The sequence below is a fragment of the Fusarium phalaenopsidis genome (genome assembly GCF_050370095.1).
Source record: "Fusarium phalaenopsidis strain FUZ10S chromosome Unknown contig_32286, whole genome shotgun sequence".
In the NCBI taxonomy this organism is placed as follows: domain Eukaryota; kingdom Fungi; phylum Ascomycota; class Sordariomycetes; order Hypocreales; family Nectriaceae; genus Fusarium; species Fusarium phalaenopsidis.
Genome location: NW_028145413.1, coordinates 3,424,529 through 3,444,464, shown reverse-complemented (window position 1 = coordinate 3,444,464; position 19,936 = coordinate 3,424,529). Strand labels below are relative to the sequence as shown.

At 53.0% G+C, this 19,936-nt stretch overlaps 3 protein-coding genes across 3 annotated transcripts; 2 read left to right on the top strand and 1 right to left on the bottom strand.

The window, feature by feature from the left end:
* Window positions 1-1,073: 1,073 nt before the first annotated feature.
* LRP88_03344 (flavin-containing monooxygenase) lies at window positions 1,074-2,687 on the top strand (the record flags this gene model as incomplete). The annotated part of the gene is made up of 1 exon (XM_083239968.1): window positions 1,074-2,687. One exon carries the CDS (start codon window positions 1,074-1,076, stop codon window positions 2,685-2,687), a length of 1,614 nt encoding a protein of 537 aa, XP_083105098.1.
* An 814-nt stretch (window positions 2,688-3,501) lies between these two features.
* On the bottom strand, window positions 3,502-5,781 carry LRP88_03343 (uncharacterized protein; the record flags this gene model as incomplete). Its single annotated transcript, XM_083239967.1, has 1 exon — window positions 3,502-5,781. One exon carries the CDS (start codon window positions 5,779-5,781, stop codon window positions 3,502-3,504), a length of 2,280 nt encoding a protein of 759 aa, XP_083105097.1.
* A 10,453-nt stretch (window positions 5,782-16,234) lies between these two features.
* On the top strand, window positions 16,235-18,122 carry LRP88_03342 (amino acid permease/ SLC12A domain-containing protein; the record flags this gene model as incomplete). The annotated part of the gene is made up of 4 exons (XM_083239966.1): window positions 16,235-16,525; window positions 16,579-16,636; window positions 16,694-17,814; window positions 17,862-18,122. 4 exons carry the CDS (start codon window positions 16,235-16,237, stop codon window positions 18,120-18,122), a joined length of 1,731 nt encoding a protein of 576 aa, XP_083105096.1.
* Window positions 18,123-19,936: the final 1,814 nt, after the last annotated feature.

Genomic DNA, 19,936 nt, shown 5'->3' with positions numbered 1-19,936 from the left:
GGTGGTGTCGTCAATGAGTCGTGATTGGGCTCTACGGGCAGGTGTCCGCGTTTGTACAAGGTCTTAAGGCTATCTCTGTTTGTCAATCTGGCAGGTGTTTCCTTGAGAAGATTAGCCCTTTTGTAGGGGCGAGGGAAAGAAACGACGACTCATGGCGCGCAGAGATTAGCTCCTGGTGCTGGCTTATCTTTTCCGTCTAGCCCCCCTGGACATACCCCGGATTCTTTACCCCAGGTTTCTCCCAGGCTAGTTTGGGTCTAGCTCTTGGAACCATGCGACTCGAGACTCATGCTAGGTTATCGGGCAACTGCGAATCGCTGAGCAGGGACTCGCATGTGATGGGTGGCTGAGTTTAACGCTACGGCAGAGGATCCGGAGATGCAACGTCCGCAGTTCGATACGAGGGATATGGCATGTTGTGCCGATATTTGTACCGTGATTATCATGCTTTCTACTTGAATCAATGCCCTATCGGATGCCACGCGTCTTTGTTGTCTGAGGTAGGGTTCGAGATAACGGTCAAACTGACGTTGAAGTTGACCGTGTTATCGAGACGGAATCACACCGAGGAGATAAGGTGGGGAGATAATGCAACAGACTAGTCCTCTTTTGCACCGCGGTAACTTGTAGAGGCAAATAGCGGGGCAGATACTGGCATGAATTTCCTGTTAAAGAAAACGGCAATGCATTGACCGAACTCCCCCGCATCTTCTATCACCGGCCCATTCTGCCGACCTTGATAAACCGGCACAATAGTCCGTGCTAATCTCGACCAGTCTAGACGCTAAGGGAGCGTCGATCAGGAAGGAGTCCGCGGAGGGGACGTGGTGATTGGGATTGAGGCCGTGGGGGAGACACATGTTGGAGCATCACAGCTGCTCTTGGAGGCATCATGCGGACCGTGTGAGGCTTTGAGGAGTTGGAGAGGCACTCGGATACAACAGCCGGTAAGTATGGGAAGTCTGTTACTTAAGTCACTGTGAGTCGATGCTGTAGATGTGAGTATCAAAGCAAGCATTTTGAGTTCATCACCTTGTCTTTCTAGTTTCAGTTCTTGTCTCACAACCACCACAATGCCTTCTTACGTGGAAAACAATACCCTAGATGCCATCATCGTCGGCGCAGGCTTTGGCGGCTGCTACCTCCTCAAGAACATGCGCAAGCAGGGGTTCAAGGTCCGGGTCCTGGAGGAGGGCCTCGGCGTCGGCGGCGTGTGGTGGCACAACCGGTACCCCGGCGCCCGATCCGACACCCCCGTGCCCCTGTACGAGTTCTCGGACCCAGACATCTGGAACAGCTGGGAGTGGTCCGAGGAGTACCCCGGCCAGCCAGAGATCAAGCGGTACTTTGAGTTTGTGGATCGCCAGTGGGACCTCAGTAGGGACATTACCTTTGGTGTCAAGGTCACTGATGCGTCTTTTGATCCTGAGAAAGATGAGTGGACTGTCAGGACAAACACTGGGCTCTCTCTATCTGCCCGCTTCTTCCTCCCTGCCATGGGCTTCGCCTCTAAGATCTTTACACCTCGTCTAAAGGGTCTCGAGAACTTCCAGGGATTCACATGTCACACGGCGAAATGGCCTGAAGAGCCAGTGGATTTCAAGGGCAAGCGTGTTGGCGTCATTGGTACAGGGGCCACGGGTGTCCAGGTCATCCAGGAGCTCGGCCCCAAGGTCAAGGAACTGGTTGTATTTCAAAGATCGCCAAACTGCGCGCTGCCAATGCGGCAGAAACCCTGGGGGAACCAGGACAAGACCGCCTACCCCATCTTGTACAAGCAGATGAAGACGACGGCTGGAGGCTTCCTCTTTGACAAGGTCCAGCGGAGAGCCATGGACGATACCCCCGAGCAGCGCGCCGCTCTCTATGAGGAGCTGTGGCAGCAGGGAGGCTTTGCAGTTACACTCGGCAGCTATGAGGATCTCATGACGGACCTGGAGTCTAGCCAGGCGATCTATGAGTTTTGGCGGGACAAGGTCCGGCAAAGGATCTTGAAAAAAGACCCTGAACTTGTCGAGCACTTGGCTCCCACAAAGCCTCCGTTCCCCTTTGGCACAAAACGTCCTTCCCTTGAGCAACAGTTTTACGAGGTTTTCAACCAAGACAATGTCAAGTTGGTTGGACTCAAGAAGAACCCCATTGATGAGGTTCTCCCTCATGGTGTAAGGCTCGCCGACGGAACCGTTCTCGAACTCGACGCCCTGATCCTCGCCACTGGCTTCGATGCCGTGACAGGCAGCTTCTCCAGAGTCAACATCAAAGGCCTCAAGAACAAGGTCCTCAACCAAGAATGGGGCACCGGCTCCCGAACCTATCTCGGCCTAGCAACATCGGGCTTCCCCAACATGCTCTACATGTACGGCCCGCAGAGCCCCGCAGCCTTCGCCGTAGGCCCCGTCATTTCAGAGATCCAGTGCGACTGGATCATCCGGACGCTCTGCTACATGCGGCAGCACCGGTTCTCAAGGATCGAACCCAGACCTGCGGCTGAAAAGGATTGGGCCCGCGTGACGAATGAAGAGTGCAACAAGACTCTGCTGCACTTGAACGAGACGACGTGGTACATGGGCGGCAACGTGCCGGGCAAGACGCGGGAGGCGTTGAATTACATGGGAGGACTGCCGGCGTATCAAAAGGCTCTGGATGAGTGTCATACAAATGGATTTTCGAGCTTCCATTTACAGTAAATTGATAGACTTAAAGAATGCAAGCATCTTATCAAGCTGAATCGTCTTGTTATCATTTATACGAGACTCGGAAGTGCTCCCGATGCTCGATCTCACCACCGAACAAGGCTGATTCGAGCAATACGCTAACGAGTCAGCAAGCAATAACAGTTCCAAGGTTAGCGTAACCGAGTGAGAAGGGCATATCCCTCCCCTGTCAGACGGGCCTTATCCTTATCCAGACACAGCGCGATAACCTTCCTATCCGCGAAGACCTTCCTGTTGTCTGTTGAAAGTGGTCAATGCAGCTTTTTCGGTCAAGGCCTGGACTCCTTCACCGTGAACTGATTTGCTTTAGCGATTGGCCCCCTTGATCGTGTTATCCTTTACTCCGAACTCCCCGCGCTATCAGCACGCCATGACCCCTGCTGCTGGAACCAGTTCGTCTTATCAACTTGGATCACATGGTTTGCGTTCGGTTGCATTGAGATAGGGGTCGGATCAGGTTGTATGTACAAGAAGCATCTCATACGATAACCTTGATCAGACTACCCAGCATCCGGCTCCAGCACTTCCACCCTCGACAGACTAGACATCAGGGCTGAACCCCCCGAGCATTCGCAAATTACCACAGTCGAATGAAAAGATCCAACTTGGAGTAGGTCGAACAACGTCAACAAATATATCAATAATAGAAGCATCAAGCTGACGCTCTGCCAGATCACGAATGCTCAAAGTATACAAGGCTATCTACAAGCAATTATCATCCATCAAGTACCTTAATATCCGGTCCTCTGACCCAAGGATCCGACACTTCCATCAATTATCAACCAACTCAAGCCGCAGCAGCCGCTTGGGCGCCCGCCGCCGCCTTACCAACAGCTTCAGCAACTTTCTCGCCGATAGAGACAGAAGCATCTCCCTCCTTCGTCACGCCGGCGGGACTATTTCCAGCAGCGGCTCCAGCAGCTTGTTCAGCCTGTTGACCACCCGCAGCCTCGCCTTGCTTTGTCGCACCAGCAGGATCATTACTACCAGCAGCTCCTGCGGCCTGTTCAGCTTGTGGTGCGGCTGAAGACTCTCCCTCCTTGGTTACGCCGGCAGGATCATTTCCAGCAGAGGCCCCCGCAGCCTGTCCTGCTTGGGGAGCAGTTGAACCCTCCCCTTCTTTAGTCACACCAGCAGGTGAGTTACCGTCTTGACCAGCAGAGGCGCCTCCTTCTTGTTGAGCAGTAGTAGCTTCTGTCCCCTCCTTCGTCACACCAGCTGGATCATTGCCAGCAGCAGCTCCTCCAGCCTGTTCGGCTTGTGGGCTAGTCGAGCCCTCCCCTTCCTTTGTCACGCCGGCTGGTGAGCTACCGTCTTGGCCAGTGGAAGCTCCCTCTCCCTGTTGAGCCGTTGAAGCGCCCCCATCCTGACCAGTAGAAGCACCGCCTTGCTCTCCTTCCTTGGTGACGCCAGCAGGAGAGTTGCCATCCTGACCGGCTGAAGCCTCTCCCTCTTTAGTGGTACCAGCAGTGGAAGCACCACCATCTTGGCCAGTAGAAGCTCCGCCTTGCTCAGCGGTAGGATCAGTTGAACCCTCCTCTTCCTTCGTCACGCCGGCAGGCGAAGTACCCTCCTGTCCAGCAGCGGCCTCTCCCTCCTTGGTGGTGCCTGCGGTGGAAGCACCTCCATCTTGGCCAGCAGAGGTTCCACCTTGTTCGGCAGTAGGGTCAGTTGAGCCTTGGCCTTCCTTGGTGACACCAGCGGGAGAATTTCCATCCTGGCCGGCAGAAGCTTCACCTTCCTTGGTAGCGCCAGCAGTAGAAGCGCCTCCGTCTTGGCCGGTAGAGGCTCCGCCTTGTTCGGCAGTCGGTCCAGCCGCTTCGCCTTCTTTCGTTACGCCAGCAGGCGAGTTACCGTCCTGACCCGCAGCAGCCTCTCCCTCCTTGGTAGTGCCCGCGGTAGTAGCTCCGTCCCCTTCCTGGCCTGTGGAAGCTCCACCTTGTTCAGCAGTAGGATCAGTTGAGCCTTCGCCCTCCTTTGTTACGCCAACAGGCAAGTTACCGTCCTGGCCAGCCGAAGCTTCACCCTCCTTGGTGGTACCAGCAGTTGAAGCACCTCCGTCTTGACCAGTGGAAGCCTCTCCCTCCTTGGCCGTGTTGCCGTTAGACGCTCCGCCAGCTTGGCCTGTGGATGCACCGCCTTGTTCAGCAGTAGGATCAGTCGAACCCTCCCCTTCCTTTATAACTCCAGCGGGGGCGTTTCCATCCTGACCAGCAGAGGTCTCGCCCTCCTTCACAACACCAGCGGGGGAGTTACCATCTTGACCAGCGGATGTTTCACCCTCCTTCGCGGCGCCGGCAGGCGAGTTGCCGTTTTGAGAAGTAGAAGCGTCGGTGTCTTGACCGGTTGAGGCACCTCCATCCTGGCCAGTGGAGGCTCCACCTTGTTCAGCAGTCGGATCGGTTGAGCCTTCACCTTCTTTCGTAACACCGGCGGGTGAGTTGCCATCCTGCCCAGCAGAGGCCTCTCCCTCCTTGGTCGTGCCAGCAGTAGTAGCCCCATCTTCTCCTTGGGGGGTGGAAGCTCCGCCTTGTTCGGCAGTCGAAGCTCCTCCATCCTGGCCGGTGGACGCTCCCTCTTCCTGTTGAGGAGTAGCAGCCTCGCCCTCTTTGGTCACGCCAGCGGGGGTGGTGTCATCCTGACCGGCAGAAGCTTCATCTTCCTCAGTGGTGCCAGCGGTAGCAGCTCCATCTGCTTCTTGTCCAGTAGAAGCACCTCCTTGTTCGGGGGTAGCAGCTTGTTCCTCTTTCTTGTTTTCAGGAGCAGCCCCTCCCTGCTCGGCAGTAGAATCTCCTCCTTCAATGAATGTGACGGTCTCGCCCACGAAGGTAGTGTCAGGAACAGGCACCGGCGCAGCACCAGGGTCATTGAACGACTGATCTGGGGCAGCAGGTTGCTCTTGGCCAGGGTTGGTGAAGGTTTGATCGGGAGCCGCGACCTCGGCGCCGGGGTTGGTGAAAGACTGGTCGGGAGCAGACTGCTCATCGCGGCGGAATTCGACGGGAAGGGCAGCGCCGAGGCATGTCGGGGCCAGAAAGGCCAATGTTGCAAGAGATGGACGAACCATCGTGAATAGAAAGGCTCTGAACAAGTGGTTCAGATGCTTTTTGGAACGAAGGACGGTGGTCGGTGATTCTAGAGAGCTACGGGACAAACAACTCAACGAGCAGTAACCGGCTTCTTTAATGCCCGTCTTCCATCAAGCTCCCCAGCCCCAGATCCTGCATGTCCTACTGTCCCTCATCCCGTCATTGCAAGCCTGCTGCGTACAATGGAGAATGAAGGATCACTGTTAGCGCCAACATGCATGGGGACCCCTACCAGTCGTATCCATCTCTCAGCCCTGCCTGCCCTACGCAAATTGTCCAAATGTAGACCCTGGTTTTTTGCGAGTAAGCTAAGGCAGAGAGACGCGCAGGTAAGCACTTTAGTCGCTTGGCAGCTGAAGATGTTTGTCACAGCCTGATTTGAGATGGAACTGATTTCAACGTTGAGAACTCATCTCCCAATGCAGTGACTTTTTGTGTTGTCTAGCTGTTAGAATCAAGTCATATAATTCAAATGTTTTAGTCTGACAGGTTCAAGAGGCTGAATGTCACGACAGAAATCGAAGCAGTGTGGAAATTGGCGCCGTGAATGGTTGCGCTTGAGGCGTCAACCATAACCAATCGCCTCCCTACACACGATTCCGTCTTTCCTCGACCCCTGTACATCACATCGTTCATGAGCCAATGCTAGAGTTGTATTCTGCATAGCCTCCACCAGCATCTCCGAAAGTGCGGAGGATCTTCAGACATTGCGAGATTTGGCAATTGTTGATGTGTTCGTCATTCTGTAGATCTTTAGAGTCTATGTAGTTAAAGTTGACTGCTTACGTGTGTTATACATGAGCCTATAGTTCTTATTCCTCATTCTGGGCAATTAGCCCTCAGTAAGCACCTTCTTCATCTCCTTCAGCCCCTTTTTTTAACAAGACATCCCAGCCTACCCGCCGTCACGTCTTCAGCCGAGCCGCCAGCTTCAAGCAAGGGTTATATGCAGTCAGCTTGTTTGCGACGCAAGGACACATCAAGACTCCACCCAGCTGACCCCATCAACAGGCCAAGTCTCTCCCCGTGGCGCTAACAGCGGGTTTCAGGACGTGTTCAGCGGCAAGGGCCTCACAGGGAATGGATTAGATCAAGGACAGGATAAATTTAGAGGGCAATCACATCATTCACGCGTATGCATCTTGCGAGCCAAAGGGGGCCCCTTTTAAAGCCCAGAAACGTTGGTTCAGGAAGAAACATGGAGACAAAGAAAGAGAGCTTTGTGCTGTGTAAAGTCCATACTGTGATGCCAGGGATTATCCCTCGACGGCCGAATAAGTAAATCCGACGGACCGGAATCTGATGGGGGATGTTTTGATCGACAGCAGCCGCCTACTGCCCTGGACCATGCTCAAGAAACAAGTTGTCCGAGCTTAGCACTTTTGGTGATTGCGAATGGCTAGACATGCGTTCTTTCACCAAAATGACTTTGAAGAATGAACAAGAACCTCGTTTGAAAGGCATTGAAGTGCACGCATCCATCATTGCTAGTCAAGAGGCTTCTCCTGTCATATAAGCAGAGTGAAGCAGTAACAAGAAACACAGTTTTTGACAGAATACCGGCCATAACTCACTCTAATGTCTCCCAGCCCTCCATGGCATAGTTGTCAGAAAGTCGCTCTTCGTGCTGCAGTCTTGGTCACCCCGGCAAGTTGGATGCAACCAAGTTATGCATTCGTCGTGTACCTAAATCCTAGTCGTATAGATCTCGATTTTAGCTCTCAGTATTCTTCCAATGCTCGGCCTTGTTGAAATTTAACTTTCCGTACATCAGGCTTGTGTTCTCGGGTTCCAAAATCAAGTAATGTTGAATCATAGTTTCCAGCTGCTTTCTTCCCACAGCCATCAAGATCCATCGCCACACGGCCACTTTGTTCACCTTGGGACTTTTCAGCTCACAAAAAATAGAGTACCGGGCATAGAGGAAGCGACCATGGTTCTGATCAGAATATTGATATCGAATCAAATATCAGAAGACTAAGTTCTCTGTCAGAAAATACAGCAACTCTGTCAACTTTCATTGCAATTAAGGCCTTCAAGTCCAAGACATCCTCACACCTAAGCCAATTTGAAGAGGCATGCCGATTGGGTAGTGTTTCAGTCTTCCCTGTTTCCTCTAGGTTATTGTAGTTTACAGGATTGGTTTTTATGCTAGCATTAGAGATATGTATTCTTAATGCTTTAGCCAATACTCTCTTTAGCTAAGAGGATAAGTGTAACCATCAACAACGAAGTACCCTGATCTGCAATGCCTTATTCATTGTGGCTGGTTCACTCGAAAATCGTTATTCGGATAAGAATAGGAATCACCTGGGACCTCGAGTTGAGTATTTGAGTAATGAACAGCACCCGATGACATGCGGTGTTGGGTATAACTATGCCAACATGCTGTTGAAAACTGCTATTTTGGTTATTTTAGGCACCTCTCAACAAGACGCCAACTCACTATGCACAAAAGTATAGAGTGACAGAGGTGATGAATTGGTTTGTGCGGCAGTGAGATGACTTCATTTATCCAGGATTGGGATGGTCCCATCTCCTTCTTGTAGGGCGACAGAGAGTGCTGGGCTTAGGAGAGAAGAACACTATCCAAGATGGCGACAACACTGACGTGTAGTTCAGCATCTTGCAAGAACCTAACCGCCACACCGTCTTCTGAATCTAGCGCATATGAAGAATCACTCAACGAAAGACGTCCAGGCGGCTAAGAGAGACATATTTCATGAATAATAACGAACATAAGAGATATCCGTAGCTATCACACTTGTCAATGTACCATACCAGCCATTTTTGTTGGGTCTTTCACTTGATCTTTATCAGTTTCCGCCCCTGTTGCGAAACCTCTTCGTCGAAGCCTTCCCAACCCGCAATATCTATTGCCATAGTCATTGAGTAGGTTGTTATGCTTATCAACCCTGGGCTTTATGTCATATTCTTACTGAATGCACCATTTGATGCCAGGAAGCTCATCTGGGCGGATGTAAGACAACCCGACAGATCACCACTTACACTTGGCTGACACTTCATCGTGGAAGTTGATGATGCGTCGTCATCAAATGCTCCTTGCGGCGCGGTAACTTAGGGTCTAGGGCACGAGGAACTAACTCTCTACTAACGCTCCAAACGACTTGTTATGTGGCTGTAATGCTGACTTCTTGACAACAGAGCAGCACTCTCTCGGCTCGTCTCGGCTGTTGCACAGTCTCCTACTCACCACTTGAGGTACCTACCAGTCAATTATGTGAGTATTTTCCCTATCTAGAAAATCCTAGAAGAAAACAAACTGAGTGCCGGATTGGCCGTGCAGACGGTACAGTTGTTGTTCCAACTTCAGTGTGTGATCGAAGAGTCAGCTTCGCTTTACGCAGTCAGGGAAAATTAATGGATGGTTTCAAAGGTGGTATGTCTGCCATTTCTCGCCGACCTCAAAAGAAACACTACTTGCGGGATTCAGACCATAGTCATCTTGAATGGGTCTCTTGGGCTATGTCTCGTGAAAGGTGATATCCGGCCACGAAACAAGAGACAATGATGAGAAATGAGCGTTGTCAACTCAACTTTCATGTCGCCCAGAGGGGTTTCTTAAAGGCCAAACAGTACAGAGAGAACTTAATTGTCGAATATAAGGCCAAGATGAGTTGCCTGGGCCTCGAGGGGAGGACCCGGGAACTGATGGGGTCACCATGATGGCACACCCATGGCCAACCGAGTTCAGACATTGGTATTAGGCATCCATAAAACACAGAAATCCTTGGAAGGAGTTGGATATATTAAACAGTGGAACATCACGAAGGCTCTGTCGTTCACCGAAGGGACGTCTGAACTGTGACGGCTCGTTTCCAGACCTGCCGGGTTGGTACGGTAAGAGGCTAGCAACTCGCGATAGCAACTGATTATTGGAACAACTGATCGATTTGTATAAAATTTAGGGATTTTCTCAATCTGTAGCCACTACCTCTACTATGCGAGTAGACTTGGTTACCATAACATGACCGAGTGCCGTGACCACCACAACTCGTTGCGTTGGCAGTCTGTTGATTTCTTATCCTTCTCACAGGCACTTCCGCCAATGCAAGAAAACTCAAAGGTCGCATCTTCCTCCTCAGGCATCAACTTAATCAATCAGTAAGCCTCGATGAGTCGTAAGCAACAGTTATCGTCGTGTATCGTTACTCACGAGTTCCTTATCCGGCGAGTCCGAAGAATCACCTCACGACTTCGTCCCCGCCGCAACTAAAGTGAGCAGAAGAAAAAAAACTCAAAAGGGGATGCAGTGACTTTGAAACACGACGAGAGAATAACCAACAGACACACCCCGGAGTTTCCGAATGGCAGCAACCGAACGCCCGCAACGAGACGCAAATCCCATCCGTAAATGGGGTTTACCCACGCCGAGGTGGAGCATCCCTCTGTCCCATTTTTAAGCTTCAAAAAAAACAACACGCCTCGCAGTAAACGGGCCGACAAATGTTAGATAAGGTCGGGTGGAACCCTCCCCCCTTGCAACAGATAGCCAGTCAAGAGTGATTGCAAGATTAAGAAAGAAAATAGAGTAATTTGCATAAAGTTTTACTCACAAGTCCGGGGCAGATCTGGTCCCAATTTTTCCCACAGCCCATGGGATGTGGCATACGTGATGGTTGCATGGGGGAGGGAGATAGGGGCGATAAGATAAAAAGAAACGACGTCACGCAACGATCCTACACTACATGAGCTGCCATCGAGGGATCACGTACAAACGAACCTCTTTGTAGAAATGCATGTCAAATCACTCCCGTATGCTACCAAATCAGCCCAAGACACGGAGCAATTGATCGTCCACGAGCGCAGGGTATGGCCCGTCTTGGAAGGTACCGTCTTTGGCACCTTTGGTCCAATGCTGTCGGCGATGCTACCCTACACAAATACATCTTGACGCGGCGCCAAGATCTTGGTGACCTTCCCCATCTTGCTTGAGTGTTTCTCGAAGGAAAATGGAATCTCGGCGTGCTGGGCATGCATTTCATGGTAGCAATGTGTGATGAGGCTGCATAGCCGCGACTACAATCCATGTTGCTCGTCTTTAACAGACTTGTGATATTTGCAACAACAGCATCACGACCTTCAACTTTACCTTTTGCGCATCTCATATTCGGTATTCTCCTGCCTGTTTCGAACCACTGGATCAATACCCACGTACGCAGGATAAGCGCGTGCAGTGCCAAGGCTGACCGTGTCGCTATGCGTAGCCGTCGCTGCCGTCAGCATGCCAACACCCTCAACAACAAACCTCAATGTTGCCAGCCGGATCTTCAACCTCCCTAGTCTCCGTCGGCGACCTGTCACTCGCAGTGTCACTACTCTATCTCCAATTCTATCCCGGGCATTATTATCGCGTAGAGTCAAGTCAAAGTGGGACTCTGACTTTGAGAATTGACATCGCTGAACCACAATTTCTGGCCAATGCGCCTCGCAGGTGAAACCCAGGTCGGGGCACAGAGTCAGCCCTGCCCTTGTCACACGAGGAAGTGAGATTCTGGAACGATGGGACTCATGTGATGCAGAATCTAGCTCGGCAACGTTGGGTCCGTGGCCCATCAAGCTGGAGATTGGCCGGCGGCGTCGACGACGGACGAGACACACACCAGAGCAGAGCACTGATTCCAATCCGCCCCGTCCGAGGCCACCACCGTTGGGAGCACCGGTGTAGCAGTTCGCATCCAGATCATGCCTTGGCAGAACGGGTCGAGAGCCGCCTGTTGCGATGCAGGCAATGCAATACGGGGGCGAGATAGCCTGAGCCAAGACTCTCTAACAGGCAGGCAACCCGACTCCGTGGGATAGCTCGGCCCCGGCTGGGTTCCGGAACACATGCTCACCGAGGACTTGCGATGCTGGACGCGTAACTACCCCGACGAAGAGTTCAAGAAACTTTGGGAATTGATATCCATTGGACCGGATCTGGATGAACGAATCGACGGTCTATGCCGCGTCGTCAACCCCCATCTGTCGACTTTTGCTAGTCGCGTCAAACTCCAAACCGGCCCTGGTATGGTTCAAGCTCTTGCACGTAGTACGAAAACCTCCGAGAGTGTCTGAAGTGGGAATTCGCTCTCATTGGCGTGTCGCAACAAGTCGGCCGCTTCATGACTAGCGCCGCAGGTCATTGCAATAACCTTCTTTTGCATCGGTTCCGCTAGAGCCACGAGTCGTTAGGTTGGACTAATTGGGCAGCTCGTTGAGCAAGATTGACTGTTGGGGGTGCCTGTCAAATGCTAGAGGCTGAATGTTGCTTAACCGGGTGAGGCGACCACGAACCGTTCCCGTGAAAGCCCGTGGTGGTGCGCAAAGGAGCCTCAGCTCTACTCCGTGTCATGTCGTGCCCATCGTCCCGAGTGTCCAACAGTCGCCTGTGTGAGCAGATCATTCCCAAGTACACAGTGCACAGCCACCCGAGTGATGGAGATCTCGTCGCAAGGTCAGGGGCGCCTGACCTTGTTCAGATATTACTGGCTCCGCAAGCAAGGGCGGCACGGCCGGTCATGTCCGAGCCCACTTGAATCCCCATCATGCTTAAACCCTGCGAGGAGGCCCGAATGGCGATGCCAGGCCTCGGGCCCTTCAACCGCTGGAGCCACCGAAAAAAAGGACCCTCTCACAAAGCATTGCGTTACGTACAAACGTCTGGGGAACTTCCTCAAAGGACAGTTACTGCTCGTCAGCATCAGATGTCCGGCTCGAGCACTGGAGCCGTCCCCAGATTGACCACGTCTTGCCCACGGGGTAATGGCGATTGAAAGCAAACTGTTACGTATCGCCCCGTAACCTTAGATTCAACGTTTGCGGAGTGAAGATCTCAATGTCTGGAGTAGGTATTAAACGTGCGCCGTGACCGAATCCAACTGCAGCCGACTCCCGGCAGAGTGATTGCCGCAGCGCAGCCGCTGGAGGCTGTCACATTTGGCTTGGTGGGCCAGGGTCAACCCCCGTCTTGGAGCTGTAGAATTTGGTGCTATCGCAGCTTCTTCAGCAGAAACCGCCCGGGGGCGGGCTCCTTAGCCGCGCCGCTGAACCACAATGCAATGAATGATAGTGCCGGTGGGTGCTCTGCCGTCGCGTCGCACCACGCAAGCTGGGAAGGGAAGCCAGCTAGCTTGCCTGCCTGCGAACCGGGGGGCCTCAAGTGTCCCTGGTTCAATAATTCAAGATCTGAGGCGTTCCTCCAGCTGCTCGCTCGTTCGATCGGTGCGCTGCGATGCCTGCAAGTGCCTCTCGGCTCGTTGCCATCGCACACGCTAGTGCCCAGGAGAGCTAGCAGTCCCTCTCACAAGTCGCGCGGTGCGGCTTCTAGAAGAAAAATGTCGCATTCTAGTCGGTTGTTTCCCCCTGTCTTCCCTGCGGGATGGAGTAGGAGGCGCTGACAATCCGTCACCTCTCACTGCACACGGCTGCGCCATGGAGGGGCGGCCCGCGGCTGCTGAGGCCCTTGGAGAAGCTCCGACACGACAGCCGAGGAAGCGTATGATGAGTGGCACCACACGACTGGGACCGGTAGAGGCAGATGAGGGAGAGTAACGAGTTGGCTTGTGGCGATTCGTCAGGGCCCGGCAATGGCCATGGCTGCGCAGGGCACCAGTTCATAGTGCTCTTTGCGAGAGAGGCCATTGGTGACAGCGAATCATCTCCGTGTCGGGTGGGTATATCTGTAACCAGGCGTCCGGAAGGAGAGGCGGTGTTTCCGACGCGTCGTGAATGGGTGAAACACGCAGCTCATGGCTGCACCAAACGTGACCTTTGCTATGACGCCAATCTGCCGAGCTGGATAGACTTTGCATCAGTGGCGCATCCGCCGCTAGGACGTCACAGAGCTGATGGGCAATGATTTGACGGAACTTGGCCTTGGGGGATTTTTGCTGCATGACCTGCCAATGCCTCTTCTCTGTGCATTTACCGCATTGTGATTATTGCGGAGTCGCAATAGAGTCCATCATCAGCCCCAGAATTGACAGCTAAAGAACCGGACTTCCCAAAATGGAAGGTCCTCAAAGAGCCCCGTACAGAATGATGCATCCCAAACGGCTCGTTAGAGAAGTGCCCGCGGGCCGTTCGGAAGGTTAACAAATTGCGGTTTACGGGCAGCAAGAAGGGAATTGACCGGGGACAGTAGGGGTGGGCAATGAGATAGCAAGCATGGGCCACCGAGTAGGGGCTGTTGTCGTTGCAGGTGGTGATGAATGACATGGGAGGCAAAGCCTGCCCTGGGATGGATCAAGAGGAGCCACAATGACCTGGCCTTTGATCTCTGCAGCCAAGCGACTGCGTGAGCGATCTTGCGAGTCTCTTATCTGTAGTGGATAGACGTGGAGAGCGCCTGAGATAGGAATGGCTGACGGCGGCTGGTGAGATCCTCTCGAGACGCGGGTGGGGGCCGCTGCGGTGAGAATAGGCAAAATACACACGGCTGAGAGTGTGAATAGTGTTAATTGGAATGACGAGGCATGCTTTGGTGTTGACTTTGATGCCACGAGATAAATATTGGGGTAAGGCTGGGCATTTGGAGTCGAGCATGTCTTGGTATCTTGGCCTGGAGACAACAGCCCTGGTCTTGGACAACCTGAGCCATTGACCAAGTCGACATTCAACTGCAAACCCTCCATAGCTGATGCCAAGACATTGACTGGCATGACCCCAATCGCCTGTGTGTCATGGTGTTTTGTATGATATTGAGTCACGACCCTCTTTAACGACAGACGGGAAGGATCCGAGGCGAAGCCTCCATCAACTGCTTCTTTTGCTCATGAGAACTGATGGTTTTGGTGGCAGATTATCCTCCAAAACATTGGCCGAGTGAATGAGCAAGGGGGCTTCATGGCTTGACTCTCTGTCTCCGCAATGCTGCTACCCGACGAGTTGGACCAACATCCCGGACGCACAAGACATTTGAGGAGAGGAGCAGCACAAGAGCGTCGTGTGTTGGTTGTGTTGGGTTCCACATTGTCCATGTGCCGATGGGGGGCAACGGGGAGGATGCTTTGCAGGCCCGGTCAGCAGTCCCGAGAGCAAACGTTGCTTTTTTGTGGTGATTAACTGCGCTGCCTGCAGGCAAAGATCAGCTTCTCATAAGCAGCCATGGTTCAGAAAGGGCTGAATCGCAACGATTTGCCCCTTGTCGGGCAAAGGTGAGTAGCAGAAAGTCCGAGATGGATGCGCATGCGTGTGACTGCGTGTGGGCATGGAGTGAGAGTAGAGCACAGCACGGGGAAGAGAGCAGGGAGCCCTGCCCGAGGTAAACAGCTTGGGGCCAAGGTAAGGCAAAGCAGGGCAGGGGCAGGCAAAGGTGCAGGTACCTGGAGAAAGTACCTGTACCTCTCCTTCTTCATGAAATGTGGGGACAGCCTTGGAACCCACTCCCCAATTCCCCACTCTGTGAATTGGTCTGGGAGATCTTCTGCTTGGCCTGTGCTTAGCCTGGTCGAGTTTGAGAGAGTGGCTTCTTCCTTCCTCGCTGTGAAGCCTGTTTTTCGCTGTTGCTAGCAAGAGCAGAAAAAGAGCCTAGACGGAAGGGGCGATGCAGACATTGTACAACGAGTAAATGCCAAGAAATAAAGCTCGCACAGTGCTGACATGGGCGTGCACCCCCCTCCCATCAACATCCATCTTCCCTCACACACCATGCATCCATCCATTGTCTTTGCTCAAATCTCCTTGTGTCGCGGATCTCATCCAGGCGAGAAACAAGGGGTGCGCGTAGCCGCGACAGCAATGATCGCCTCTGCCAAATCGGAGCCTGCGTTTTGCTTCCTTCTCTTGCCCGGTCCTTGTCCATGTCGGTGATACTCTCCGCTTCGCCATCTTCCATGACTTCGACCTACCCCAATCATCCATGTTCCTCCGTATCCAAAGTCTTGGCCTTCAGGCTCCTCTCGTTTCTTCGTCTCTCGTTGTCGCCTCTTCCCCACCACCCTCACAAACACACCAAGGCCTCCGACCTGACACTAGTCGGTAGCAGGAAGCTAGGAGCTCAGTCGACCCCGGGCAACGCTATTTGGGTACGAGCGAGTTCCATCGTGGGTCCTCTGCTTGCAACGTCCCTCGAGAGCTTCTTCGACTTGGACCCCTCGACCCAACCCAACTTTAGCCCCCGGAGCTAGGTTGCTTCGACCCATGCCCTTCCCGTCTCCATCATCCCATCCGTTCGGTTATCCTTTGCCTCTCACCTCTCTCACTCTAGACTCGAGACGTCTTTAAGAAGGCCGATCCCCCTCCTCTTGTCTTCTGTTGTTTCCGTCCATCATCGTCTCTTCCTTCTCCCCTCAGAGGTCACTCGACCCTTCTTGTCTTTCCTTCCCGCTCCTCCTCCAAGGTCTTCTCCTCACCACATCGAGGTAGAAGCTAGGTCTGCACCTGCACAACCGCAACAACCTCAACACGCCCATTGGGAGATAGCCCAATATGGGTTCCAGCTTGGAGAATCCAAGTGACGCTGGCGCCGAGAAGGGCGCCAAGGTCACCGACTATGACAACCACAATGGCGATGTCCAGACCGGTGCCGGCTATGCTTTCGAGCAGGAGAGCTACCTGACCCGAAATGGTCTCACTCTTGAGTCCTTCAAGCAGCGCCGCTTCGACGGTGCTATCGAGCTCGATCGTCGAATGAAGCCCCGCCATCTGCAGATGATTGCCATCGGTGGCTCTATCGGTGCTGGTTTCTTCGTCGGTTCTGGAAAGGCCCTTTACAACGGTGTAAGTTGACGGCACTTGGCTCTGTCTGCTTCCATATCTAATGAGCGACATAGGGCCCTGCTTCTCTCACCATTGACTTCCTCATCATTGGTGTCATGATCTTCAACGTCGGTATGTGTTCCCTGTTTCCCCATGTGCAAACCAAGCGCTAATCATCTTTTCCAACAGTCTTCGCTCTTGGTGAACTTGCTGTCATGTATCCCGTCTCCGGTGGCTTCTACATCTACTCGTCTCGCTTTATCGATCCTTCATGGGGTTTCGCCATGGGTTGGAACTATGTCGCTCAATGGGCAGTCGTCTTACCACTCGAACTAACAGTCTGTTCCGTCTGTATCCAATATTGGAACGATGAACTATCACCGGGTATATTCATCACCATCTTCCTCGTCGCCATCATCTTCATCAACGTTTTCGGTGGTATCGGATACGCCGAGGAAGAGTTCTGGTCGTCTTGCCTCAAGCTGGGAGCTATCGTCGTCTTCATGATCATTTGCCTCGTCCTTGTCTGCGGTGGCGGTCCTAGCAACGGCCGCTACAACGAGTTCTGGGGTGACCGTCTCTGGCACGACGATCCTGGTGCGTTCAAGAACGGCTTCAAGGGCTTCTGCTCCGTCTTCGTCACTGCTGCTTTCTCCTTTGCTGGAACTGAGCTTGTCGGTCTTGCTGCTGCCGAGTCTAGCAACCCTACCAAGGCTCTTCCCGGCGCCATCAAGCAGGTTTTCTGGCGAATCACCCTCTTTTACGTCCTCGGTCTCCTCTTCGTCGGTCTTCTCATCAGCTCCGCCGACCCCCGACTTGACATTAGCGGTTACTCCAACGCCAAGGCCTCTCCTTTCGTCTTGGTTGGCGAGTACTCGGGTCTCACTGGTCTTAACCACTTCATGAACAGTATCATCCTCGTCTCGGTCCTTTCCCTTGGTGTTTCGGCTGTCTATGGTGGCTCTCGTACCCTGACAGCTATGGCTGAGCACGGCTACGCCCCCAAGGTCTTTGCCTACATTGACCGTGGTGGTCGCCCCACCTTCTCTGTCCTTATCCACATCGTCATGGGATTCCTCGCCTATGTCAACCTTGACCCCAAGGGTGGAGAGATCTTTGACTGGCTCCTGGCTCTTTCTGGTCTGTCAACTCTCTTCACCTGGGGCTCCATCTGCCTGGCCCACATCCGTTTCCGCAAGGCTTGGGCTCACCAGGGTCACACTCTGGATGAGATCCCCTTCCAGGCTGTTGGTGGCGTCTATGGCTCGTGGCTCGGCCTTTTCCTCATCTCCCTCGTCTTGATCGCCCAGGTAAGTTTCGTTGAGCAAGTACTGGAGAACCATGCTAATAAGTATAGTTCTATGTTGCCATTGTCGCTCCCCCTGGATCGTCCGGTATGGGCACTGTCGAAGGCTTCTTCATGTCGTACCTGGCCTTGCCTGTCGTTCTCTTCTTCTGGGCCGTCGGATATATCTGGAAGCGAGAGGGTTGGCTCTCCATTGACAAGATTGACGTCGACACTGGTCGTCGTGAGCATGACTGGGAGGAGATCAACAAGTTCAGGGCTGAGATGGCTACATGGCCCGCTTGGCGCCGCTTCCTCCACAAGATCATGTAAGCTTGTGGATTGATTGATTGGGAATGGGGCGTGAGGTCCCTTGTTGAATGCGTCTAGAAGGAGACTACTCCTCACCCGCGTGGCACCAGCACTTGCCGATGGCAGCGTTCGCATGGGGGCAGGCCTCCGATCTTTTGACTCTCGTGTACATCATTTATCGCTAGATACCATATGCAGGAACTTCTGCACATAATCTGACAAGCACATTGCTTTATAATATCTTGTTGTCTGCTGTGATGTGATGTGGTGTGATGGATGGTAATGTTGTCTGGATGAGAGTTGTCGAGGCGCCAGTATGCTGGGAAGTGATGGTACTTGGAAGCCGTAAAGTTGGAGCGTGACGTGAATCTTGACGGTTGGTTGGCGTTGTGGTGGCTGTTGTCGATGTTCAAGTTGGTGTGGATGGTGTTGCCAAAAAGGGTAATTGCAGGAGGGCGGCGTAGATGCAGGGGCCGAAGTCAAAAAGTTGGAGAAAAGTTGGAGAAGGTGGCCAGGAACATAACGAGGAACACTCAAAGAACAAAAAGAAGGTCTACGAAAGCATTTTAAACACAGAAATCATATTCTGGGGAACATGTCAATTACGCCCATCGCGCCCTACGTGCTCTACAGGATCCAGAGAAAACTTGTCGTCGGGTGGGTCGCGAGCGCGCCCTTTGCGTGATTGATGACCGATGCCGGTGGAGTTTCTGGAGATTGGACTGCCTTTGCGGGAGGGTCTTTGTCATGAGTGATGCCATGTGAGGTGACGATTTGTCACGTGGGGCAGGGAAAGAATGGGATTTTACGTATGGAAATGCGATGAAGGGGAGAGGAGCGAGGGATGGGCTGCGTTGGGTTTATGAACTTGGTGAGCTGTTGGGGTAGTCGTGACGCTGACAAGGACTATGCTGATCGGGGCCTAGATAGATTTGAGGAGGTGATAGTGGCCTTGAAGGCAGGAGTCCAAGAGAGATGATAGGTAGGCGTAAAGTTGGCTTGTCGTCGATTGCATTTGGCGTGCTGCCTCGAAGTCGTGATGTTGTCACATTCTCGATCCACCATGTTATGCGAACAGCTTGACCCAAGACCCAGCTTGTGTGGGGATCCATCACCAGTTCTGCGAGATTTGTTACCGTTTCGAGATCCAGAGATGTTTTTACGTACAATCCAGATTCACCGTTCCCGACCGAGGTCAAGGTGAGAGCACAGGCGAGGTGAGTTGAGGTGAAAAGTGAGGGTCTGCCTCGACGGAGATGGACTCACTTGGAGTCTTCCCAAGGCCTCCAACACTCTTCACAAGCAATTGCCACGAGACAGTAGACAAAACGCCGATGAGGGAACGGAGGAATCCGGCAGAGGCGGCGCCGTTGGTCCGTACAAGCGCACCGCTCGTCTCTTGGTATCGTGCCATGTAAGGCGCAGCGTAGCAACGTCGCCAAAGGGGTCCATCTCACACTCAATCTTACCCAACGGTCCCTTAAGTCACTCAAGTACAGTACTTTGTCCCGGAGCACGCACCCGAGAAAGGACAAAACTCCACTACGGGGAAGAGGAATAGGGGCTCCACGCAAGATAAGGTAAAAGAGAGGTCAATCCGTTTATTTTGCAAAACCTGGGGAGCGGCCGCAAATTTGGTGTTTTGCGTACGTACAACTTACCTTATGGAAATTGGAGAGAGGTGCGGGGTTGTAGAGGCGAGAGACCCGGGGAGGGGCTCGTGCGGAGAAGGGGGATGAGGTTGCGGGCGATGGCCGAGCATAGCCTGAGGGGGCGTGTAATGTCTTTTTTCTTGGGGGAAGATGGGTTCTAGAACCCTTTGTTGTGTTTATTGG